The sequence below is a fragment of the Amblyraja radiata genome, chromosome 4 (genome assembly GCF_010909765.2).
Source record: "Amblyraja radiata isolate CabotCenter1 chromosome 4, sAmbRad1.1.pri, whole genome shotgun sequence".
Taxonomy (NCBI): domain Eukaryota; kingdom Metazoa; phylum Chordata; class Chondrichthyes; order Rajiformes; family Rajidae; genus Amblyraja; species Amblyraja radiata.
Window position 1 is genome coordinate 72,462,130 of NC_045959.1, and position 26,911 is coordinate 72,489,040.

At 43.5% G+C, this 26,911-nt stretch overlaps 1 protein-coding gene across 1 annotated transcript in view; it reads right to left on the bottom strand.

The window, feature by feature from the left end:
- Positions 1–1,184: 1,184 nt before the first annotated feature.
- Positions 1,185–26,911, bottom strand: part of atp6v1h (ATPase H+ transporting V1 subunit H) — a 94,674-nt gene continuing 68,947 nt past the window's right edge. The window contains exons 9-14 of the mRNA XM_033019726.1: positions 26,102–26,294; positions 22,071–22,249; positions 20,067–20,192; positions 19,560–19,661; positions 12,223–12,336; positions 1,185–1,647 (exon numbers count right to left, since the gene is read on the bottom strand). Coding sequence (XP_032875617.1) covers positions 1,587–1,647; positions 12,223–12,336; positions 19,560–19,661; positions 20,067–20,192; positions 22,071–22,249; positions 26,102–26,294 — 775 coding nt within the window. The 3' untranslated portion in view covers positions 1,185–1,586. The remainder of the gene's footprint in view (positions 1,648–12,222; positions 12,337–19,559; positions 19,662–20,066; positions 20,193–22,070; positions 22,250–26,101; positions 26,295–26,911) is intronic.

The window sequence follows — 26,911 nt, forward strand, 5'->3', positions numbered from 1 at the left end:
CAGCAGAATCAACAATTAATCCACATGTTTCGTAATGTGCTGCGCTCTGTTCTTAAACAACAAGTTCTGGACAATGAAGAATTGCAAACTTTATTTTGTGAAGTTGAAACGATTTTAAATAATCGACCCATTACCAGGAGTTCTGACGATCCAAGGGACTTGGAAGCACTAACACCGAACCATCTTCTTCTGTTGAAGACCAATCCAATGGTGGTTGATTCAACTGCACCGAGGTTCCTGGCTAATAGGCAGAATACTGAAGATAATATCAGACGCTAAAGGCTTTGTGCGTATTGTACCACTTCAGACTAAAAACAACTAAGAACAGCAAGGCCGTTCGTAGGGGAGGGGGGGGGGGGGGGGGATGAGTGCGGTCGCACCCCCCTTTTTTTCCAGATCGGTTTCCTCCCACACTCCAAAGACGTACAGGTGTGTAGGTTAATTTGCTTGGTAAATGTAAAAATTGTCCCTAGTGGGTGGAGGATGCAGGGATCGCTGGTCAGCACGGAACTGGTGGGCCGAAGGGCGCAGAAGTCTGTGTGAAGTGTAGATGCAACTACAAGATGTACTGCTCTGCTTTCCTTGCAAGTGAAGACTACACCATACTTTTTCACGTTGTATCTCGAAACTAAACTAAACTGTCCCAGTAGACCCAACGTCTCTGCCTGCTCCTACCTCACTTATCTAATCTACCTTGATTTCATCAGCTTCACCGTGTTCAGTCCCTTCCCACATACATCCAAGACATCTCACACACCGTTCAACTCTTCAATAACTTTCAATTTCTAGGCCCCCGTTGTATCATCTTTGCCATGGATGTAGCCACTCTGAAGAACAGCCCAGATGCGAAACGCCGCCCATCCATGTTCTCCAGAGATGCTGCCTGAAGCGCAGAGTTACTCTAGCACTGTGTCTTTACAACAACTTTCTAATGGGGGCCCTTATGCGGAGAGAGAGTGGGGTGGAGAGGGAGGAGAGAGAGGGGGGGGGGGGGGAGAGATAATTCATCTTCCTGGTTGGTTATAAAATAAAATAATACATGATGCTTTCGATAGTAGTTATCCAGTTTATTTTTAATGCGCATGTGATTAACCAGCTTGAAATGGTTTATAGGGTTTTAAAGATTTACTCATAGAACCGCAAGATTATGTTGTCAAGCTAATGATATCAAGTCCACAGAGGAAAACGATGAATAATTTATTATATTGGAATTTATGATAATCATAAAGATACAGACAGCACTGACCTTTGATATACGGCTGATAATCTGCTTATATGGTGCAGTTACTTTTTACTGAAACGTTGCAAAATCATAACAATGAACTAACTCAAGCAACAAATCTTCAGGTTCCTCAAATCACTTACATTCCTGCCAAATACAGTAACATGTTTTATTTAATCAGGATCTACATACTTTTTTCTAAATAAATTACACTTCTAATAAATGTAGCATGTTGATGTATGAAAACAGCATTATCCATTAATATATTATATGCTTAGTTCAACATATCCAGAGAAACAATTTCTTATAGCCTAAACTACCAAAGAAAGCACACTTTCAGCACACTGCAAAGCCATGCTAACATTCAGCTTCTTGTGGTGACAGTTGGGGGTTGTTCTGACTGAAGTTGTTTTCCAAGATACTCCCTGAAAATAATGGAACAAGATTACTATGTTTTAAAAGAACAAACGGTGTTTGTTAAAATGCAAGCCCTTCTATTGCATACCAAAGTGCATTGCTCATTTCCTTCAAAGTACAAGCTAAAAGTAATGAATATTACAAAAATGTAAGTTTGAGAAAACCACCTGCGTCAACACAGATTTGTGGCATTACAACAGTCCCACATGGACTGTCACACTCCATAAGTCTTATTGTTATCTCTCAAAGATTACAAAAACAATTCAACACAATGTGGCAAGTCAGGAAAAAAAGTAATGATTTTCATTTTCTCACAAGTTCTGCAAATCTGGAACCAAAATTAAAACCCGATTTTTAGAGTATATAATAGCTGTAATAAAAAGGTGTGAGAATTGATTTAGGGACAACAATATAATTGTTATTAACAACTGTGCAGCACAGAGGAAGTGAATATATACCCTCCAGTGACTATATCCATTTTAATTGATCATGGAAAAATCTATAGACAATTTAAACACAGAAACTATAAAGTTAAAGGTTTTGCAAAAGTACAAGTGTAACTTCAATGATCTCTGCACAATCATATCATTATTGCTTTAGAAGCTGTGTAGATCAGGATTAAGTAGGTAGCCCTAATTAAATTTCATAAATTATATTTTAAGGCAAGAATTAAATGTTATACCCAAAATGCTAACTGATTTAATATTCTACAATAAAACATAATTCAAAAATTCACATAACGTAGAACAGTGTAGCACAGGAACAAACCCTTCAGCCCATGATGTTTGTGATTCAAGATTCAAGATTCAAGAGTTTATTGTCATGTGTCCCTGATAGGACAATGAAATTCTTGCTTTGCTTCAGCACAACAGAACATAGTAGGCATGACTACAAAACAGATCAGTGTGTCCATATACCATTATATAAATATATACACACATGAATAAATAAACTGATAAAGTGCAAAAAACAGATAATGGGCTATTCATGTCCAGAGTTATGTCCGAGCCAAGTTTAATAGCCTTATGGCTATGGGGAAGTAGCTATTCCTGAACCTGGTCGTTGCTTCAGGCTCCTGTACCTTCTACCTGAAGGTAGCAGGGAGATGAGTGTGTGGCCAGGATGGTGTGGGTCCTTGATGATACTGCCAGCCTTTTTGAGGCAGCGACTGCGATAGATCCCCTCGATGGAAGGGAGGTCAGAGCCGATGATGGCTGGGCAGTGTTTATTACCTTTTGTAGTCTTTTCCTCTCCAGGGCGCTCAAGTTGCCGAACCAAGCCACGATGCAACCGGTCAGCATGCTCTCTACTGTGCACCTGTAGAAGTTAGAGAGTCCTCCTTGACAAACCGACTCTCCGTAATCTTCTCAGGAAGTAGAGGCTTTCTTAATAATTGCATCAGTGTTCTCGGACCAGGAAAGATCTTCAGAGATGTGCACGCCCAGGAATTTGAAGCTCTTGACCCTTTCAACCATCAACCCGTTGATATAAACGGGACTGTGGGTCCCCATCCTACTCCTTCCAAAGTCCACAATCAGTTCCTTGGTTTTGCTGGTGTTGAGGGCCAGGTTATTGTGCTGGCACCATATGGACAGTCGCTCAATCTCTCTTCTATACTCTGACTCGTCCCCATCAGTGATACGTCCCAAAACAGTGGTGTCGTCAGCGAACTTGATGATGGAGTTCGCACTATGACCGTCTACGCAGTCATGAGTATAGAGTGAGTACAGCAGAGGGCTGAGCACGCAGCCTTGAGGTGCTCCCGTGCTGATTGTTATCGAGTCTGACACATTTCCACCAATACGAACAGACTGTGGTCTGTGAATGAGGAAGTCAAGGATCCAATTGCAGAGGGATGCGCAGAGACCCAGTTCTGCGAGTTTGGTAACCAGTTTGGAGGGGATGATTGTATTAACTGGCGAGCTGTAATCAATGAATAACGGCCTGACATATGAGTTTTTGAGCGGAGTGGAGGGCCAGCGAGATCGCATCCACCGTTGATCTGTTGTGGCAGTAAGTGAACTGCAGTGGGTCCAGGTTTTTGTCGAGGTAGGAGTTTATTTGCGCCATGATCAACCTCTCAAAGCACTTCTATTTCTGCCAACTATTTTTGTCAATTTGAACTCTGCACATGGTCCAAATCGCACAATTTCTGACCTGCTTATGTCCAAATGTTTCTTAATTGTTGCTATTATATCTGCATTTGCCACTTCTCCTGACAGCTTCCCCTCTCGTCCTAAAACTTTGCCCTCTAGTATTTGAGAAATTCCACTTGGGAAAAGACTGATCCTTCTACCCTTTCTTTGCTTCTATAGTTTCATATACTTCTGCCTTAACCTCAGCGGCTCAAAAGAAAACATTCCAAGTTTGCTCAACCTCTGCTTATAGCTAAATAGACACAAAATGCTGGAGTAACTCAGCGTGTTAGTCAGTATCTCTGGCCTGCAGAAGGGTTGCGACCCAAAGCTTGACCTACACTTAAAATAGTATTTAAATAATGAATTTTAAACAGTTTTTGCAGGACTGTCGTCAAACAGTTTGCATGTTACAGTTTTGGACAAATCTTGCTCATAACTGTTACTAATGGCAGAACATCAAGAATCTGCCACAAATAGAGATTAAAGTTTGAGAAATAAATGGAATTAGAATGACAACAAAATGAATGGGTGAACCTAATGCCAAATTAAACAGGTGAAGGGCGGTGGAATTCGGAATGGAAAATTAAACCAATTTTCTAATAAAATAATTAGTCCACCTTCAAGAGATCCAGCATTGTACCAGTGCCTAAGAATGCCTCTCCAGCCTGCTTGAATGACTACCGACCAGTGATCCACACCTCGGTAGTCATGAAATGCTTCAGAAGCTGATCAAGAACTACATCTGCGCCTTCCTCCCTCGCACCATGGACCCGCTTCAGTTCGCATACCATCCAAACAGATCCACGGATGATGCGGCCTCCCAGGTTCTGATGCGGCCTACCACTCTCTCTCACCTTTAGAGCCAGAAGGGGGGGCTTTGTGAGGATGCTGTTCATTGATTTCAGTTCACCTTTCAACACCATAGTCCCCACCAGACTGGCTGAGAAGCTGCTGGAACTGGGACTGAACACTCCCCTGTGTGCCTGGGTCCTTAACTTTCTCACTGCCAGGCCCCAGGTGGTCAAGATGGGGAGACATACCTCCAACCCCCTCACCCTGAACACAGGATCCCCCAGGGTTGCGTCCTCAGCCCCCTACTACTCCCTGTACACATGACTGTGTGGCCAGGTTCAGCTCCAAATCCATCATCAAGTTTGATGACACTGTGGTGGTGGGCCTGATCTCCGATAATGACGAGAAGGCCGACCTGGAGGAGGTGGCTGACCTGGCAAGGATTACTGGTCTTAATGACTACATGCAAGGATTACTGGTCTTAATGACTGCAGGCCTGTCGCACTGACCTCTGTAGTCATGAAGACCCTTGAAAGGCTTGTGCTGGCCAAGCTGAAAAATATCTGCAGTTTGCATATCGGGCCAATAGATCTGTGGATGACGCAGTCAACCTGGGCCTGCAATTCATCCTCCAGCACCTAGACCGCTAGGGGACCAATGCGAGGATTTTGTTTGTTGATTTTAGCTCTGCGTTCAACACCATTGTGTCAGAGCTACTACACTCCAAACTTTCCGAGTTGACTGTGCCTGAACCCCTCTGTTGGTGGATCACCAGCTTTCTGACAGACAGGAAGCAGCATGCGAGGCTGGGAAAGCACATCTTGGACCCACAAACCCTCCGCATAGGAGCACCGCAAGGCTGCATGCTCTCCCCTCTCCTCTACTCTCTCTATACCAATGACTGCACCTCCACTGACTCCTCTGTCAAGCTTCTCAAGTTGGCGGACGACACAACCCTGATTGGACTATTCCAGGATTGGGAGGAATCTGCCTACAGACAGGAAGTTACACAGCTGGTGTCCTGGTGCCATCGCAACAACCTGGAGCTCAGTGCTCTTAAGACAGTGGAATTGATTGTAGACTTTAGGAGAGCTCCCCCTCCCCTCACCGCACTCACCATCAACAACACCACAGTCACATCTGTGGAGTTTTTTAAGTTTCTGGGAACCATCATCTCAAAGGACCATAAGTGGGGGGCTACCATCGACTCCACAGTCAAAAAGTCCCAACAGAGGATGTACTTCCTGCGGCAGCTGAGGAAGCACAGTCTACCAGGCAATGATGGTCCAATTCTATGCGGCCATCGTAGTCTGTCCTCACCTTCTCCATCATGGTCTGGTTTGGCTCAGCCACCAAGCATGATACCCGGAGGCTACAGCGAATCGTCCGATCAGCTGAGAACGTTATTGGCTGCAACCTTCCCTCCATTGACAAACTGTACACTGCAAGGGCCAGGAAGCGTGCGGGTAAGATCATCTCTGACCCCTCACCCTGGCCACAAACTCTTTGAATCACTTCCCTCTGGAAGGCGGCTCCGGACTGTCAAATCTGCCACAGCCAGACATGAAAACACCTTTTTTCCACGAGTAGTAGTTCTACTCAATAACCAAAAATCTGTAGCCTCCGTTTGCTCTGGTATTTCATTGAATTCACATGCTTAATCAATAATGTTTTATTATTAATGTTTAATGATTTATGTATCATTCTTAACCGTTGTCGTTGGCGGCGCGACTCACCCGTTGCAGCGGCCCCTACAGCCTGTCTGTCTTTTTTTTTATTTTTTGTCTAGTTAAATGTAGTGTTGGTGTTTTTTAATACTAGTTTTAAATGTGTATATGTGGGGGGCGGGGGGGGGGGAGGGGGAAACCGTTTAAAATCTCTTCCCTGTCCGGGAGACCCGACCTTTTCCCTGTCGGGTCTCCGTTGTCATTGGGGCCTAGCACCGTGGAGCGGCCTCCAACCTGAACGACCCGGGGGCGCGGGAGACTGCGGAGCTGCGGACTACTCACCATCGTGGGGCTGGCCGGCCTCGGAGCGTGGGGAGCGGTGGTGACTCGCTGCTGCGACTCGACTCCTGGGGCTCGGAGGCTCCAGCACCACAGCCGCAGCCGCAGGTCCGGTGGACTGTCGGGACATCGGGAGCTCGCGGGTCCGGGGGGAGAGAGAGACCACTTCCCGGAGCTCCCGCAACGCGACTTCTCCAGCCCGTGTCGCGGGGTTGGAACGACCTGGAGCGGGGTCGTACATCGCCCAGCACGGCTTCATGGCCGTGGGACATTCCAGCGCCCGCCGGGGGCTCAAACTTTGTGACATTTAGACCGTGAGCGGGGCCGTAAATCGCCCCGCACGGCCTAAAATGGCCGTGGGACTTATCATCGCCCGCTTGGGGCTTGGACATCGGGAGAGACATGGAGAACAGGGGAGAGAAAAGACTTTGCCTTCCATCACAGTGGGTCCACTGTGATGGATGTTTGTGTGAATTAAATTGTGTGTATGTCTAGGAAATTGTCTTTGTTTGTATGGCTGTGGAAACAGAATTTCGTTTGAGCCTCACTGAGGCTCAAATGACAATAAATTGTATTGTATTGTTGTATTGTATTGTATTGTATTAACTGTCACTGTATGTCATGTTGTCACTTGAGGGCGGAGTAGCAAGGCAAATTCCTTGTATGTGAATACTTGGCCAATAAACTTATTCATTCATTCATTCTGGTGTCAGAACAACAGCCTTCTCTTGAATGTCACTAAAACTAAGGAGCTGATTGTGGACTTTAGAAGGGCACAACAACCAAGGGCGTACACGTCACTGGGGATAAATGGGACTACTGTGGATAGGATGAGAGCTTTAAATACCTGGGAGTCCACATTGCAGAGGATCTGACATGGACAACACACACTGCCGCACTGGTGAGAAAGGCAAGGCAGCGCCTTGACCACCTCAGGCAGCTGAGGAAATTCAGAGTCTCTCTGAGGATCCTGCAGTCCTTCTACGCTGGTGCTGTAGAAAGCATCCTGTCCGGTAACATCTCGATCTGGTTTGGGAACAGCTCTGCCCAGGACAGGAAGGCTCTGCAGAGAGTAGTGCGTTCGGCCGAACGCACCATGGGAACTACATTCACCCCCCTGCAGGACCTATACACCAGGAGGTGCAGATCCAGAGCCAGCAAGATAATGAAGGACCCCTACCACCCCAGCAACACACTGTTCCAGCTGCTATGGTCAGGCAAACGCCTCCGCTGTCACGCTGCAAAAACAGAGAGGATGAGACAGAGTTGTTTCCCACAGGCAATCAGGACTGTAAACTCTAATCTCACCAGGGACTAATTTACTGTTGTGTTTAAAAAAAATATGTAAATACTGGTTCTGTTCTGTTCTGTTGTTTTGCACAATCCCGCAGGTATTGCCACTTTCATTTCACTGTACATCTTGTAAGTACATGTGACAAATAAAGTTGACTTGACTTGACTTGGAAAATACTCCACAGTTATAATTGTTTACAGTCTGACGACAGCTAGACATGATGTTAAGATTAATGGCATTGTTAATTTCAAGATGCAAATTTCTGTGACAGATGTAATGGATAATTAATGTGCAAATACAATAACTTCATGAAAAGCACAGATGGTTAAGAATGTGATGCGATGTAGCGATCTGCAAATCATGGGGGGATTACTCAACAAAGTGGTGGCCTGTTTGCACGTTAATTATTGCTTGCCTAAAATCTGGTGGTTAATTCTGTTAAATTCTTAATTCACAACATTTGGCGAAACTCAAATCTATAACAACAATATTTGCCAGATCAACAATGATGAAATGAAGTACAGGCAAGTGATAGAGAACTTCGAGTCATGGTGTCAGTACAATAACCTAGCCCTTAAGGCAAAAAAAGAGTTGGTTGGTGACTTAAAGAAGCAAGGGAGAAAACCATGTCCACATCGATGGAAATGCTGTTGCGATTATCGACCCCCTACTCTTAACTCTAGCTTATTTGGTTATTCCATTCTGGTTCTTGAGTATTTTCTTGTACTATTTGGATTGCATTACATTCTTGCACCATTCTGCTATTCTGCATTTGCTGTATTTATTGTTCTATGTATTATTACAGTACGTATAATTCTACTCTGAATTTCATGTGAACAATAATTTGATTGCATTCTGGTGCATATGACAAACTAATCCGAATCATATATTGTTGGAAATATAACTCATTCAAGAGGAAAATCTCACATCAGAAATTAAAATGTAAAAATTAAGCAGTCAAGACTGAAGTAATTTTCCAAAGGCATCTAAGCATTTTCAATCTAGGCCTCAAATTCTGATAGTCTCCAATAAAATAACTACTTTTAAGATTGATATGGATTACGATGAATATGCCAAAATGGGGATATTCCAGCAGAGAATCAATGTTGGAATAACAGAGACTTAAAGCCCAAATTTTCTGAATTCACACACCTAAAGAGATTTTTTTTTTTTTTGTCAGGAAATCATTTGTAATATTACTTGGGTTTTGACCAGCTCTGAAGACAACATTGTACATAAAAAGAGTGAATTATTTCCAATGTGCCATTATTATCTGCAAAGTAAACTTTTCTTGTTTCAATACAAATCTGAATCAGAAAAAATAGTAAAAGATGTTGATTGATGGCAGTCTTAAATAATTAATTTTAATTGTTAAACTCAATTTAAAATCATGAACGTAATTTTTATACCACATATTACAGTACATAAATTAAACTATTTCTGTGTTATAAATATGATTTCCTGCACCACTGCCCTCATCTCTTCTAATGAATAGAATCAGAAAAGAGCTCCTCTAGTCCCCACCTCCCATCTCAACAATGTACACATTCAACAGATCTTTCTCCTACCCTCTCCTTTCAACATTTTTTTTTTTATTAACATTTTTATTAGAAGCAGTGTACAGTAGTATAAACCGCGGCATATGACAAAATACATTTATTGTACCTTCCATTTTTAATTTAACAAAGAAGAAATAGAAAAAAAGAGAAAGAGCAAGAAAGAGAGAAAGTGAAAGAAATAGTGAATGTGTAAACCCCTAAACTATCAAATAGTGTAGTCAAGGAGTGAATAAGTAAAAACCTAAAAAAGAATAAGAAGACAAAAACGAAAAATAATAGTAATAAAAGAAGAAAAAAAAAGGGACCATAACGTGTTGATATACCTGCTTCATTTCTCACCACACCCACCCTGTCCGTGAATCGGTTTAATTCCAAAATTGTGTTGCACGTGTTGCATCTATGGAGCGAAGGAAATAGGCAACGTTTTGGGTCGAATCCCTTCTTCTGAAGAAGGTCTGAAGAAGGGTTTGACCCGAAACGTTACCTATTTCCTTCGCTCCATAGATGCTGCCCCACCCGCTGAGTTTCTCCAGCATTTTTTTTATCTACCTTCGATTTTCCAGCATCTGCAGTTCCTTCTTAAACAGTTGTGTTAATTGGCCTGATTTAACAACAAATTCACTTTGTTTGGCCTATATTTGTAATTAAATATATTGCTGAACAGCCACCTTCTGACTTCATGTTATGAATAGTTCTCAGAAATGGAACCCTGCTTTAATTGGGAAGGACCTATATTTGGAGGCACAGAGGTAATCAAATTCAGAGAATATTAAAACACACTGGATGGAAAAAGGAATAATGCAATTGTTTTTGAATAATTCAGAAATGTTAGCTGGATGTTTAAGAATGGCACATTGCACATTTATAAAAACTTTATAAAAATGTACGACCCCTGGAGTGGGGTCGTACATCGCCCAGCACGGCATCATGGCCGTGGGACATTCCAGCGCCCGCCAGGGGCTCAAACTTTGTGACATTTAGACCGTGAGCGGGGCCGTAAATCGCCCCGCACGGCCTAAAATGGCCGTGGGACTTATCATCGCCTGCCTGGGGCTTGGACATCGGGAGAGACATGGAGAACAGGGGAGAGAAAAGACTTTGCCTTCCATCACAGTGGGTCCACTGTGATGGATGTTTGTGTGAATTAAATTGTGTGTATGTCTAGGAAATTGTCTTTGTTTGTATGGCTGTGGAAACAGAATTTCGTTTGAGCCTCACTGAGGCTCAAATGACAATAAATTGTATTGTATTGTTGTATTGTATTGTATTAACTGTCACTGTATGTCATGTTGTCACTTGAGGGCGGAGTAGCAAGGCAAATTCCTTGTATGTGAATACTTGGCCAATAAACTTATTCATTCATTCATTCTGGTGTCAGAACAACAGCCTTCTCTTGAATGTCACTAAAACTAAGGAGCTGATTGTGGACTTTAGAAGGGCACAACAACCAAGGGCGTACACGTCACTGGGGATAAATGGGACTACTGTGGATAGGATGAGCAGCTTTAAATACCTGGGAGTCCACATCGCAGAGGATCTGACATGGACAACACACACTGCCGCACTGGTGAGAAAGGCAAGGCAGCGCCTTGACCACCTCAGGCAGCTGAGGAAATTCAGAGTCTCTCTGAGGATCCTGCAGTCCTTCTACGCTGGTGCTGTAGAGACTAAAGGTCTCTACACCTTTCTTTATTGTATTTTATTTTGGGTCATGTTAAAAAATGTTAGTGGAGGTCTTCTGTGTGGGGGGTGGGGGTGGGGAAGGGGGAAACTTTATTCTTGGTCCCCTACCTGGTCGGAGAGGCAGCATCCCTCCGTGCTGTTTCTTCGCTCCGTCCTCGCGGCCTACCACCGAAAAAGGAGCGGCGTTTTTCTGTCGGGACCGGCTGGGACTACAGCTTCGGCGGCGGTGGCGCAGCGCTGGGATACCAACACGGAGCAGGCGATGCCTATCGGGTCGCCGTGCGGTAAGCTCCGGAGCGCTTTGGCCGCCGACTTCCAACATCGCGGAGCTGCGGCTGCGGGCGTCCGGCCGCGGGCGGCGCTGGATTTGGAGCGCCGCAGAGCCAGGGATCAAGTTCGCTGGGGTCGGAGCTCCAGCCGGCGCGGCCTGAGGACTACGAGTGCCGCGGTCTCCGGGAAGCGGACAGCCGCTCCAGACTTTTCCAAGCCGCTGAGGAATGTTTCACCCGACGCCGATGTTCCATCTTTACGGCAAGAGGGCCCTGAAAATCATCGGACTGGCTGCACGGCCACAGATGGGCCCTGACCTCGGGTGTTTCACAGAGGAAGAGGACTTAACTTTCTGGTGCCTTTCCCCCACAGTGGAAATGTTTTGATTCTGCTGTGGGGGGATGTTTGTGTTGAACTCTATAATATGTTGTGTCCATTTTTATTCTTTTTTTTTTAAAACCTTTTTCTATGGTTTGCAATGGAACTTATTATTTAAATTATGTGAAGCACTTTGGGGTCAATGCAAGTTGACTTAAAATGTGCTATATAAATAAAGTTTACTTACTTACTTACTTACTTACTTACTTACTTACTATAAAAAAAAACCTTCATCTAGCTTCTTAATCATTTAACAAAAATCCAAGATATGTTCCTCTGTATCATAAGAGAAGCATGCTGTTATACCGAAGATTAAATGTGCAAAGTGCATTTTTTCCATCATCATTGGAATCTCATCACAAAACTATCAAGATCTATTGCAAATTATGTATTTTTAGCATAGGTTTTTCAAATGGAGCACACAACATGTACCAACTGTAATAACACAGAGATAAATACATACCAGTTGTGGACCATCAGTTTCTGTACTGCCAAAAGTGCATTGTACCGAACTTGCTGATCTTCATGATGCATATGGTTCATTACAAGTTGTTTGCCTCCAAGCTGTTCAATTACACTGGGTGGGAAAATACACATTCACAATGAAAACAGAAGGTTTGCAGGTAGACAAAAATGCTGGAGAAACTCAGCGGGTGAGGCAGCATCTATGGAGCGAAGGAAATGGGTAACGTTTCAGGTCGAAACCTTTCTACAGACTGAAGAAGGGTTTCAACCCGAAACGTTGCCTATTTATTTCGCTCCATAAATGCTGCCTCACCCGCTAAGTTTCTCCAGCATTTTTGTCTACCTTCGATTTTCCAGCATCTGCAGTTCCTTCTTAAACAGAAGGTTTGCAATTTATTTTTGAAAACTTGACTTAATTACTTGTTGCAATTATACTCAAGATTGACAAGTAGAATAAAAACTGAAAGAACAGTACTATAATGCTGCTCAGGAAGCCAAGGAACATCTAATCAACAAGTTATTTTGCAGTATAATCGCTGGATTATAAACAAACACAACATCCAAATGTTACACAATGAACGATGTAAATGTTAAATTAATCTGCTTTGATCATGTTGGCTGTGAGCAAAGACTCCTGACCCGGGGAATTGTAGAGCTGTTGTTCTTTAAGAAAGTGCCAGGTGACACTATTTGGAGTAAGAGCTTTGGTTTAATATCTCATTCAAAGGACAACACTTCTAATAATCCAACACTAACACCATGAACTATAATTATCTCATTCTGAATTAAGCTTGAAGTTGCAAGTTACTGACCCACAAATCAGAGGTCTACAATTGAGGTAAAATGACACTGGAGAGCACAAGTGAATGGAAACAAAATACTATCCCTAAAGGTATGGATAAACAAATCAAATCTTGACAAGTTATCACAGAAACATACAAAATAGGTGCAGGAGTAGGCCATTCGGCCCTTCGAGCCTGCACCGCCATTCAATATGATCATGGCTGATCATCTAACTCAGTATCCTGTACCTGCTTTCTGTCCATAAACCCTGATCCCTTTAGCCACAAGGGCCACATCTAACTCCCTCTTAAATATAGCCAATGAACTGGCCTCAACTACCTTCTGTGGCAGAGAATTCCAGAGATTCACCACTCTGTGTAAAAAATGTTTTTCTCATCTCAGTCCTAAAAGATTTCCCCTTTATCCTTAAACTGTGACCCCTTGTTCTGGACTTCCCCAACATCGGGAACAATCTTCCTGCATCTAGCCTGTCCAACCCCTTAAGAATTTTGTAAGTTTCTATAAGATCTATAAGATCCCCCCCCAATCTTCTAAATTCTAGCGAGTACAAGCCGAGTCTATCCAGTCTTTCTTCATATGAAAGTCCTGACATCCCAGGAATCAGTCTGGTGAACCTTCTCTGTACTCCCTCTATGGCAAGAATGTCCTTCCTCAGATTAGGAGGCCAAAACTGTACGCCAGGTGTGGTCTCACCAAGACCCTGTACAACTGCAGTGGAACCTCCCTGCTCCTATACTCAAATCCTTTTGCTATGAATGCTAACATACCATTCGCTTTCTTCACTGCCTGCTGCACCTGCATGCCTACTTTCAATGACTGGTGTAGAATGACACCCAGGTCTCGTTGCATCTCCCCTTTACCTAATCGGCCACCATTCAGGTATTAGTCTACTTTCCTGTTTTTGCCACCAAAGTGGATAACCTCACATTTATCCACATTATCCACCTTGTCCCATTATTTTCTCTCTTATTTTATACACATATTTATAAACACCTGAAATCCACTATGTTATTCTGCTTGGGTACTTATGCTGCTTTCAGTTTTGTCCTGACATTACTTTTTCTTGTTATTATTAATTACTAGACCAAGTGCAGACCTGTTGGGACTGTTTCCCCAACGCGCGTCTGCGGGGGGGGGGGGGGGGGGGGGGGGGGGGAGAGCTGCGGCGTCACACTCAGATTCAGATTCAGATTCAATTTTAATTGTCATTGTCAGTGTACAGTACAGAGACAACGAAATGCATTTAGCATCTCCCTGGAAGAGCGACATAGCAAATGATTTAAATAAATAATAATAAGTGATAATAATGTCCGGGGGGTGGGGGGGTGATTGGCAGTCACCGAGGTACGTTGTTGAGTAGAGTGACAGCCGCCGGGAAGAAGCTGTTCCTGGACCTGCTGGTTCGGCAACGGAGAGACCTGTAGCGCCTCCCGGATGGTAGGAGGGTAAACAGTCCATGGTTGGGGTGAGAGCAGTCCTTGGCGATGCTGAGCGCCCTCCGCAGACAACGCTTGCTTTGGACAGACTCAATGGAGGGGAGCGAGGAACCGGTGATGCGTTGGGCAATTTTCACCACCCTCTGCAATGCCTTCCGGTCGGAGACAGAGCAGTTGCCATACCATACTGTGATGCAGTTGGTAAGGATGCTCTCGATGGTGCAGCGGTAGAAGTTCACCAGGATCTGAGGAGACAGATGGACCTTCTTCAGTCTCCTCAGGAAGAAGAGACGCTGGTGAGCCTTCTTGATCAGAGTTGAGGTATTGTGGGTCCAAGAGAGGTCATCGGAGATGTTGACTCCCAGGAACCTGAAGCTAGAAACACGTTCCACCTCCGTCCCGTTAATGTGGATGGGGGTGTGCGTGCCGCCCCTGGACTTCCTGAAGTCTACAATGAGCTCCTTGGTCTTCTTGGAGTTAAGGGCCAGGTTGTTGTCAGCGCACCATGCTGCTAAGTGCTGGACCTCCTCCCTGTAGGCCGACTCATCGTTGTTGCTGATGAGGCCAATCACCGTTGTATCATCTGCATACTTGATGATGGTGTTAGTACCATGTACAGGTGTGCAGTCATAGGTGAAGAGGGAGTATTGTGTGTCACACTAAGAGGGGTGAGGAGAGATGGAGAGGGGAGAGAGGGGGGAAAGGGAGGAGGAGAGAGGGGTGGGGGATGGGGGGGGGAGGGGGAAAAGAGGGTGGGGGGGACGGGGGGAGGGGGGAGAGAGGGTGGGGGAGGGGGAGAGAGGGGAGAGGGGGAGGGGAGGATGGAAGGGAGGGAGGAGGGAGAGGGGGAAGAGTGTGGAGGGAGGGGTAGGGGGGAAGAGTGTGGAGGGAGGGGGAGAGCGGAGAGATGGGGAAGAGTGGGGAGGGAGGGGGGAGAGAGAGGGATTGGAGACGGAGATGGGGAGTGTTGGGGGATGGGGGTAGAGGAGTGGAAGAGTGTGGAGCAGTGGGGGAGAGGGAAGTGGGATGGGGGTGGGAGGAGGAGGGGGAGGAGAGGGAGAGGGGTGAGGAGAGGGAGATGGACAGGGGGGAGGAGAGAGGGGTGGGGGAGGGGAAAAGAAAGGGGGAGAGAGGTGTGGGGGAGGGGGGCAGGAGGGAGATGGGGTAGGGGAGAGGGGGGGTAGAGTGTGGAAGGAGGGGAAAGAGTGGGGAGGGAGAGTGGGAGGGGGAGAGGTAGGGGCAGTCCATCTATTCCCCATTCCCTATCACCCCCAATCCTCTTTCTCTATTCCCACACACGTGATCACGCGCTTCGACACAGGCTGCGGGGGGGGGGGGGGGGGGGGGGGGGCTGGGGCTAGTGCAAAGGCATATGTAAATGAGATCCATTCCGATTGGACATCTGTGAGGGATGGCATTATGACATCACACAATGGAACGTGCTGCGACATCAGGCGGAGGGGGCGGGGCTGGGGCTGGAGCAAAGGCATATGTAAATGAATCCATTCCGATTGGACATCTGTGAGCATTGGGCATTGTGACATCACACGATGGAACGTTCACCAACATTCTATGGGTGAGAGCTGTTTTTTTTAACATTTTGAAAGAATTTTGGGGGGGCGGGGAAGGATTTTATTAAAAATGTGTACATAAACACGACAAAATTTAATGAGGAGTGGATTTGAGAAAGTAAAAGTGAAATCTCTACCGAAATGGAAAAAATCTGTGAGAATTCTGGAGTTGTTTTGGCGTAGCCAGGAATCAAAGGCCGAATCTGGCACCCACAAACACAGAAACACACACACACACACAGTTTTAATATATAGATAGATAGACATGTTTATGCCTGTCTTTAATACACAACTTTAGTTTCCTCATTACATATTTATAAAGTATTTTTCTTTTAATATTCTCTGCAAGCAGTTTTGATCTATTTGTACATTTTAATTATTTTGTTGCCTTTCATTGCTTTCCAATTATGCATCATCAATGGCAGTGGTGGAAGGTGTCGGGTGGCTGTGAAAGGTCTGTAAGATCACCTCCTATGCCCTCGGTAAGCACCCTACAGTTTTGTGGTCAGTTATAGAAGTGGGACATAGTGAACTTGGCGCATGGAATTGGAGGGGTGACTGCAGGAGGTTACAAAATGCACGGATGCACCTCGTGGTGTTAGTGGTGGCAGCCGCTGATGACTCGACAGCAGCCCGGTCTGTGAGCAGATGGTGCACAGAATGTAACATGAAAGGTCATGAAAGGATACAACAGCATTCCACTGGGCCAGACCAACCCCTACTTTATCAATCCAGTGCCACTAGGACACCGGGTATTAACAGTGAAAAATTAAGTAATTGCATATCTCCTTACATCAAGATCAGACTTTCACCCTTGAATATTGGAAGATGGCACCAGAACGTGGCAACATTTTACATGCTGTCCCAGAAGAGAGCTTATCACTGTATCAATATATATTAAACTAAAACTATGCTGGATGCATATTGTCCCTGCATAAATGCAAGCTCTTGAGTTTAGTTTAGTGTTACCACTTACATTTTTAAATCCCAGACATTTAATTGAACAAGCAAATCCATCAAATAACCTGCTGGTTTTACATCATTTCAAGTACTTTCTTAAATGTTTTCAAACTTTTATCTTTATGTTCATCTATTAACAATACTGCCAACTTTAATGTGATAATTTGACCTCATCCTAACAAAGTTTGCGTTAGATAAATTAAAGAGTCTAGAGTCCATGACTCCAATTTAAAATCTTTATTTGGTAATCTTCCCTAGCTCTTCCTAATCTTAAAAAAACTGATCACTATTAGCCTGGATATTACCTTATGATAAAAATATTAGCCAATTCCAGTTTGTAATTTACTATTACATCCAGAATTGCCTGTTTTCATCACTTCCCAAAGCCCATTTTAGAAATCTATATTCTGAATTGATCTAAACGATCCATCTGGAGACAAAAGGAACTGCAGATACTGTTTTACAAAAATATACACTGTGCTGCAGTAACTCAATGGAACAGGCAGCGACCCTAGAGAACACGGACAGGTGATGTTTTGGATCACCTTCCACGGACTTATAGATCCATTTGTTTTTACTATTTTAGACATTTTATTTCTCCCATTTTGTTATGCTATTCTCTGATCTCTAAGCATACATATCCCACTACTTCCAATACTATGAGTAGATATGTAAGCAACTCCTAACAGTCATTACCTAATTAAAAATTAAGATTGTTTAACTGTCATATGTACCAGGATCATATGATAAGGTTCCACATGGTAGGCTGCTCTGGAAGGTTAGATTTGGAGAGCTGAATAGAGAAATGGCTTTGTGGAAGTAAGCAGAGTGCTGGTGAAAGGTTGAGACTGGAGGACTGTGACTAGTGATGTGCTTCAGCAATTAGTTCTAGGCCCATTGCTGTCTTTGGTTTATATCAACAATTTGGATGAAAATGTACAAGGCATGATTCGTAAGTTTGCAGATTACACTTAAGTGGGTGGTATCGTAGATAGCAAAGATGGCTACCTAAAATTAGAGCAGGATTTTGATCAGCTGGGCAAGTGGGCTGAGGAACGTTCAATGGAAATTAATGCAGATAAGCGTGAATTGTGGCATTCTTGGGAAGTCAACCCAGAGCAGGACCTTCACAGTGAATGGCAGTACCTTGGGAAGTGTTATAGAGCAGAGGGATCTCAGAGCCCAGATACATAGCTCCTTGAAGGTTATGTCACAGGTAGATATGGTGGTCAAAAGGCTTTCAGTACATTGGCCTTAATCAGTCAAGATGTTGAATCTAGAAATTGGGACGTTGTTACAGTTGTACAAGATGATGGTGAGGCCACATATGTAGTATCATGTTTAGTTCTGGTCACTCTGCTATTGGAAGGATGTCATTAAACTAGAAAGGATGCAACAAGGTTTACATAGATTTTGCCAGGACTTGAGGGCCTGAGGTTTTTGGAGAGGTTGGGCAGGCTAAGACTTTATTCATTGGAGCGCAGGAGGCTCAGGAGTGATCTTATCGAAGTGCATAAGATCATGAGGGTAATAGATAGGGTGAATGAACAGACCATATTACCAAGAGTAGAGGCATCGAGAACCAGAGCACATAGGTTTAAGGTGCGATGGGAAAGATTTAAATGAAGCCAGAGAGGCAACCTTTTCCACACTGAGAGTGGTGAATATATGAAATGAGCTGCCAGAGGAGGTAGTTGAGGCAGGTACTAAAACAGAATTTTAAAAGACATTTGGACAAGTACATGGTTAGTGAAAGTTTAAGAGGGATATGGATGAAATGAGCGACCAGCATAGATGGGGCATCTTGGTTGAATTGAGCCAAAAGGCCAATTTCCATGCAGTATAGCTCCAAGACTCTTCAACAGAACAATGAAATTCTTGTTTGCTGCAACTGTACTAAATCAGCCACACCAAAACCCTTTTCTATAGTTGCCAAATAGAATTCGACTTTCGACATGGATGATTTACTTAACAAAACAAGCCCAACATAATATTGGGGAAGGATCTCATATTTCCACTGCCTTCTGCGTGAAAAAGTGACATCACTTCCAAACAGAATATGGAATGCATTTGGTGAATGCAGCGATCAGCTATCAAATTCATAAATTATTGATAAAATAAATTACTTTTCAAAATAAACTCATTTTTATCGTAAATATAGGGATAGACAGAGTTGACGTGGATAAGCTTTTTCCATTGAGAGTAGGGAAGATTCAAACAAGAGGACATGATTTGAGAATTAAGGGACAGAAGTTTAGGGGTAACATGAGGGGCAACTTCTTTACTCAGAGAGTGGTAGCTGTGTGGAATGAGCTTCCAGTGGAAGTGGTGGAGGCAGGTCCGATTTTATCATTTAAAAATAAATTGGATAGGTATATGGACGGGAAAGGAATGGAGGGTTATGGTCTGAGTGCAGGTAGATGGGACTAGGTGAGAGTAAGTGTTCGGCACGGACTAGAAGGGCCAAGATGGCCTGTTTCCGTGCTGTAATTGTTATATGATTATAAATATCTAAAAATTGATGATTATATTTTCTATAATTTTTTAATCATACGATTTCTTACCGTTTTCCTCGAGGATAATGACGCACATATTCACCCACATCATGTGCAGCGACAGCCAAGACTTGAGGGTCATCAGAGACTTCCAAAAGCCTTGTTAAAATCCTTCACAAGTGAAAATTACAACGCAATATCAGCATGTATTTTTTTCACATTATAATCAATAATTGAGTTACATAAATCCTTCGCAACTTACTCTCTAATGACCTACACAAATTCTAGATATTTGAAGCAACAGTTGAGGATCAATGCTAACTTAAAACAATCAAATGAGTTGACCATATTATCTGCTTTAGATATTGAGCACTTATGCACTGTGGTGTCAATGAATATCCAATTGCACAGAGCAGATAATTAACTTGCCATTTCATTGAATTGGCAATGACATTATGCAAAATGTCATCATTTTTTTTATTTTATGCAACGCATCTGGAATACCAACATGCAGAACTTAGGCTTGAATGCCAATGCATTGTGCCGTAACTACAAAAGTATTGAAATTAAATTTACTTCAGCAATTCATAATTTTTTTCATTCAATCTTGCAGCGTTTTCGCGCCAGAATTTTTCTGATTTGTGAACAGGGCTCCATTCCAGACGTCCTGACTTCAGTTCAGAGCTGTATTCATCAAAGGAACTGAAAGCACAGAATTCAGAGTTGGGGTTGGAAGAGAAGGAGAGGACAAGGGAAAATAAAATCAATGCTACATCGATACAAAACAACAAATGCTCTGAAAGTCAGTGAGCAAAAATTTACAGGCCATTGTAGTAGATCATTTGGCCACTTGCACCAAATGTTTGCATTTATGTTCCACATGTGTTTTCATCTGCACTTCCTAAACTAACTTTCATCAGAGTATCTCCTTCCCCTTTACATTTGTCTCAGCTTCCCTTAGTTGCATTCACTACAATAATTCTTTGAGCAACATGCGTCATATTCTCACTTGTCTAGATCACGTTGTATCGTTTATGGTCATTTTATATTTGCTACTTCTATCATGCGGGATGCTTGCTGCAAATTTGTAATTCCATCTTACTTTCACAAAACAAAAATGAAGCAGCCCTTGCCTTCATATAGCAAGACCTGTACACCATTTAAACATTACTCAATAAATGGAAATAAACCTTTATGCCATACCATACCAGGTAATGATCAGGCCTAACTACAAACACCATTCAATGGTATTATATTGACACATTTCTCATTACCACTAACCAGAAAGTTTACTAAATAATACAGAGAGATACTATAGCTACAAGAGCAAGCCAAAAGTTGGGTATCCTGCATTTCACTCCTTCATGTTGCAGCTGCTTCAAAATTTGGTCAGGCCATATTTGGATTAGTCTGTGCAGTTCTGATTGCTGCAATATAGGAAAGATGTGGAGCCTTTGAAGATGGCGTAGAAGAGAATTACCAGAATGCTGCCTGGAATCAAACATACATGACAGAATGAGAGGATGGACAAATTTGGAGTATTTTTCCTTGAGAGTCAGAGACTGAGAAGTGACCCGATGGAAATATATCAAATTACGAGACATAGATAGGAGGAATGAAGAAATGGATGCACATGACAATTACGTCTCCGATTTAAGCTATCTTTACCAAAAGCTGCTGCATTACACCACACCTTCAGTCAGTTAAATACAATACAATACAATTTATTTGTCACTTGAACCTCATTGAGGCTCAAATGAAATGTTGTTTCTGCAGTCATACACACAAGAAAAAAAGACCCAAGACACAACACAATTTACACAGACATCCATCACAGCGCATCTCCTCCTCGCTGTGATGGAAGGGAAAAAAACTTATCTCTCCTCTGCACTCCCCATTCCCCTCCCGATGTCAGAGTCAAAGCCCCCGGCGGGCGATGGCAATTGTCCCGCGGCCATTAACGCCGCGCCGGGCGATGCAAGGCCGCGCTCCGGGTCTTGTTGTTGGAGCCCCCGGCGGGCGCTAGCAAAGTCCCGCAGCCGTTGAAGCCGCGCCCAGCGATGTCAGGCCTCGCTCCAGGTACTCCTCGACCTCGCGACTCGGGCGGGACAAGTCGCCGTTGCGGAAGCCCCGAAAAGCGGTCTCCCAGCAGGGACCCGCGGGCTCCCGGTGTCACTGTCCACCGGACCTGCGGTTGGAGCCTCCGAATCTCCGAGGGTCGGGTCGCAGCAGCGCGCCACCACCGCTTCACCCGCTCCAGACTCGGCCAGCTCCGCGATGGTGGGTAAGTCCGCAGCTCCGCGACTGGAGCCCCAGGTCGTTCCTGCTGGAGCCCGCTCCACGTTGCAGCCCCAACGACAACGGAGATCCGACAGGGAAAAGGTCAGGTTCTCCGTGCAGGGGAAAGATTTTAAAAGTTTCCCCCCACCCCCCGCCCCCCACACACACATACCCCATTAAAAAAAAAAAAAAACTACATTAAAACGGGACAAAAAATAACAAAAAGACAGACGGACTGCAGAGGCCGCTGCGACGTGAGTCGCGCCGCCCACCGGAATACTAAATACTAACACAACTAACCTAAGATCTTGGACACTTTCTCCAAGCTTTTCCAAAAGAAATTTGATGTCATCAGCAATGTCTTCATCATCATATTTCTGCTGTTCAAGGTTTTCCAGCTGTTTAAGAACTTTGCACTGAATCATTGCAAGTGCATATTCCTGATGAGTTTCCCTTTCTGCAGATTTCTCCAGAAGATTCTGTTAAAATAACCAAAAGTTCTTTATATTTAAAAAGAATACTTATGAAAACTTAATAGCACACATTTTTTGTTATTGAAATTCCTGGCATTTATCAACGCTCAATTGAAAAACAAAGCATGTGCAGATATACATAAACAATTCCAAGAACAAAATGCTAATTTTCACCCTGTGGTTATAGGGAGAAATGATCATTACACACAGATAACACTGGAGGTCAAGATTGAACCAGGCTGCAGGAGCTGTGAGGTTCAATCCTTTCTCAAAATCTCAGGATGTCAACACCATTTGTGGGTCAGCTGTTAAATGAACAATTCTTTTGAGGCTTACAGTAATAAGTGCCCTTTCTACCACCTACCAAAATACAGCCAGCATTACATCCCCCAACACAGAGAGTTACTGCTGAGGCTTAACTGGAACAACGGTGCAACTAGAGATCAATCATAACTGCAGCCTGACCACTTTCGTCATCATTGACCTGGATAGTCTTGATCTCCAACAATCCACATAGGAACTTTCCAAGGAAGATAGAAGGTTCCTTAAATTAAATCACTGTTACACCTCTGAAAGGAGCACGTGAATTAGCAAAAAATGGTCATAAATAACCTCCAATAACAAGGGATATCCTTTCTTACTCAGATCTGAGGGGCAGTTTGCTCCTCTTCAATTTATACTGGGCTGTTTGCTTCCGTCGAATGAACTCAATTATCTCTTTGGCAAGCCACACGCTGCCACAAGCTGCTCCTATCCAAAAAGTCTCATAATTGCAGACATAGAAACATAGAAAATAGGTGCAGGAGTAGGCCATTCGGCCCTTTGAGCCTGCACCGCCATTCAATATGATCATGGCTGATCATCGAACTCAGTATCCTGTACCTGCCTTCTCTCCATACCCCCTGATCCCTTTAGCCACAAGGGCCACATCTAACTCCCTCTTAAATATAGCCAATGAACTGGCCTCAACTTCCTTCTGTGACAGAGAATTTCACAGATTCACCACTCTGTGTGAAAAATGATTTTCTCATCTCGGTCCTAAAAGACTTCCCCCTTATCCTTAAACTGGGACCCCTTGTTCTGGACCTCCCCAACATCGGGAACAATCTTCCTGCATCTAGCCTGACCAACCCCTTAAGAATTTCATACATCGGTGAGACCAAGCGGAGGCTTGGCGATCGGTTTGCCGAACACCTCTGCTCGGTCCGCAATAACCAACCTGACCTCCCGGTGGCTCAGCACTTCAACTCCCCCTCCCATTCCCCATCCGACCCCTCTGTCCTGGGTCTCCTCCATGCCCAGAGCGAGCAACACCGGAAATTGAAGGAACAGCACCTCATATTCCACTTGGGGAGTCTGCATCCTGCGGGCATGAACATTGAATTTTCCCAGTTAGCCCTTGCTGTCTCCTCCCCTTCCTCAGCCCTCGGGCTGTCTCCTCCCATCCCTCAGGCTCCTCCTCCTTTTTCCTTTCTTCTCCCCGCCCCCCCCCCCCCACCCCCCATCAGTCTGAAGAAGGGTTTTGGCCCGAAACGTTTCCTATTTCCTTCGCTTTATGCTGCTGCACCCGCTGAGTTTCTCCAGCATTTTTGTGTACCTTCGATTTTCCAGCATCTGCAGTTCCTTCTTTAACCCTTAAGAATTTTGTAAATTTCTATAAGATCCCCCCTCAATCTTCTAAATTCTAGCGAGTACAAGCCGAGAACATGAATATTCCCTTAATGGTACACTCACAGCCCCCTCCTCTCCCAAGGTAAGAATTCAAATTCCAACATTGGAATGGAATACTTTATTGCCCAATGTGACAAGGCACAGTGAAATTCTTTGCTTGCGTTACCAAGGTATGCAGATAGAAAACATTGTGGCAGTTTCCAAATAATTATCAGTGTGGGGAATATTCATATGATGGGGCAGTTTGAAATCAAGAAGGAGATGGTGTTGAGGCTCTTGGAGCATAAACGTGGATAAATCCCCAGGGACTGATGGGGTTCATCTAAGGTTATTGAGGAAAGCAAAAAAGGAGATTGCAAGAGCCTGACAAAGATCTTGGTATTTTCTCTAGCCACAGGAGAAGTCCCAGAGAACAGTAGCCAGGGTTGTCTTGTATGATCATATAAAGCATGAATATTGATTTCTCTATCTTCAAGTAGCCCTTGCATCCCCACTTTCTCCGTGCCTGCCCCACCCTCGTCGTCGTCCTGGTGAGTTTCATTGTCTGTGTAGTAGCCATTTAGCTTAACTCAGTATGTTATAATTATAATCAGTTACCTTTAATTTTATCTGCCTGTAATTACGTGGGCGGGATTTATACGTAGCCTGGGGCGTGGTTCGTGGCTAGGATTCTGGTGCAGACTCCCAAGTAATTAGTTTAGTTTGATGAAGATCAGGGGAGAGACATCGTTTTTGACCATGCATGAGCATGACCACTGGTATGATTGAAATGTACTTATACAAGAAGAAGTTTTGTACTTCAATAAAGAAACTATTAATCAAGAGACTGTTTCTGGAATATTCATCTTTCGACGGCATTAACTCGTTTTCACCAGCCCACAATGGACCGTTTCTTTGATCGTCACTTTATTGCATGTTGTTCAAATCTTTGTTCTGTATCTCTCTATACCACCGTCTAAATCTCTAATTTCCCTTTACCCTAACTCTCAGTCTGAAGAAGGGTCTCGACCCGAAACGTCACCTATTCTTTTCTCCAGAGATGCTGCCTGACCTAAAAACCTCTAGCCATTTATGAAATAGATATAAAAATAGGTGGAAGGGCAGGTAGTGTAGGGAAAGCAGGGACTCTACAGTAGGACTTGGACAGGTTGGGAAAGTGGGCAGAGAAGTGGCAGATGGAATATAATGTAGTAAAGTGTGGAGTCATGCATTTTGGTAGTTGGAATAAAAGCATAGACTATTTTCTAAATGGAGAGAGAATCCAGAAATCCAGAATTCAGAAAGGGACTTGGGAGTGCTAGTGCAGGATTCTCAAAAGGTTAATCTGCAAGTCGAATCGGAAGTAAAGAAAGCAATCTCAATGCTAGCATTTATTTCAAGAGGGCTTGTATAGAAAAACAGGAGTGTAATGCTGAGGCTCTATAAGGCATTGGTAATATTTGGAATATTGTGAACAATTTTGGGCACCATATCCAAGGAAGGATGTGCTGGCTTTGGAGAGGGTCCAGAGGAAGTTTACAAGAATGATCCCAGGAATGAGTAGGTTAACCTATGATGAGCGTTTGCCGGCATTGGGCCTGTACTCGCTGGAGTTTAGAAGAATGAGGGGGGACCTCACTGAAACATACAGAATAGTGAAAGGCTTGGATAGAATGGAGGTGGAGAGGATATTTCCACAAGTGGGAGAGTCTAGGACTAGAGGTCATAGCTTCAGAATTAAAGGACGTTCTTTTAGGAAGATGAGGGGAAATTTCTTTAGTCAGATGGTGGAATCTGTGGAATTCTTTGCCACAGAAGCCAAGTCCGTGGATATTTTTAAGCCAGAGATAGATACTTGATTAGTACAGGTGTCAGAAGTTATGGGGAGAAGGCAGGACAATGGGGTTTGGAAGGAGAGATAGATCAGCCATGATTGAATGGCAGAGTAGACTTGATGGGCCGAATGGCCTAATTCTTTCCTGTCACATGACCTTATGACCTATTTGTGTCCATCTTCCAGCAGAGTTCAAAACCTTACTGATCCTTAAATTCATAAATTTAGCCTCCATGCAGGTTACAATTATTTAAAGGGTCTTAATGAAGGCAGAATAATTTTGAAGCCAACATGATACCAAGTAGATATAGTGGTAATACTTGTTTTGAGCTTTTATTTTGCAAGCAGTCCAAGCAACACATGAACATACGTACCCTAAATGTTGCCAGGATGATCCTGGTTACTTTCTCTTTCACAGACTCTTGAAGAATATCGGACAAAGCTGGGACAATGTTCAGTCTGCGTAGATGTTCACATAATTGTGGACTAAAGGCCAATAACCAGAAGGAGAATATCATCTGATACTGTAACTGGAAGCCACATTTATTGTTTATAACAGCTATAATGCTGAAGGGAAAAACAGAATTTAAATAAAAATTAGCATTTTTGTTGCTTACAATTGTATGTTTAAACTAAAATTAATCAAAATAGCAACCAAAAATCTTTCCTTGAAATTAAAAAAAATTAAAAAATTACATCAACAAAGAAAAATCACGGTTGTGTGTTCCATTGAAAACATTATGATTCACAATGGTCAATGGTAAACCCATTTCATTTCTCCAGATATTTTGGCAACTAAACTTTGGTTGTGCAGAATTTTTGTATTGTTAGGCAAGAAGCAATGTTAGTCTGCCGATACCAAACAATTACCAACTTTATCAAGTTACCGTTGTGGAATTTTCTTCTAAAAGAGATATCTATTCTTTTGGGGATAGATTGCTAAAAAAGTTTAAAAGTATTACTTTTGCCAAATATACATTAACCTGCAAACATTGCATTTTCAACTATAAGAGCAAGATACTGTAATGATTAGAAATAATAAATAATAAATAAAACCAGAATCTTTGGAGAGAACTGGCCCAAATCCTGATTATTATACCTCCTGACCAAATACTTCAGTTTCATTTTCTCTTCCAGTCACTTTCACCCAGCCACCTTCTTTCTGAGTTCCTCATTTGAAAACA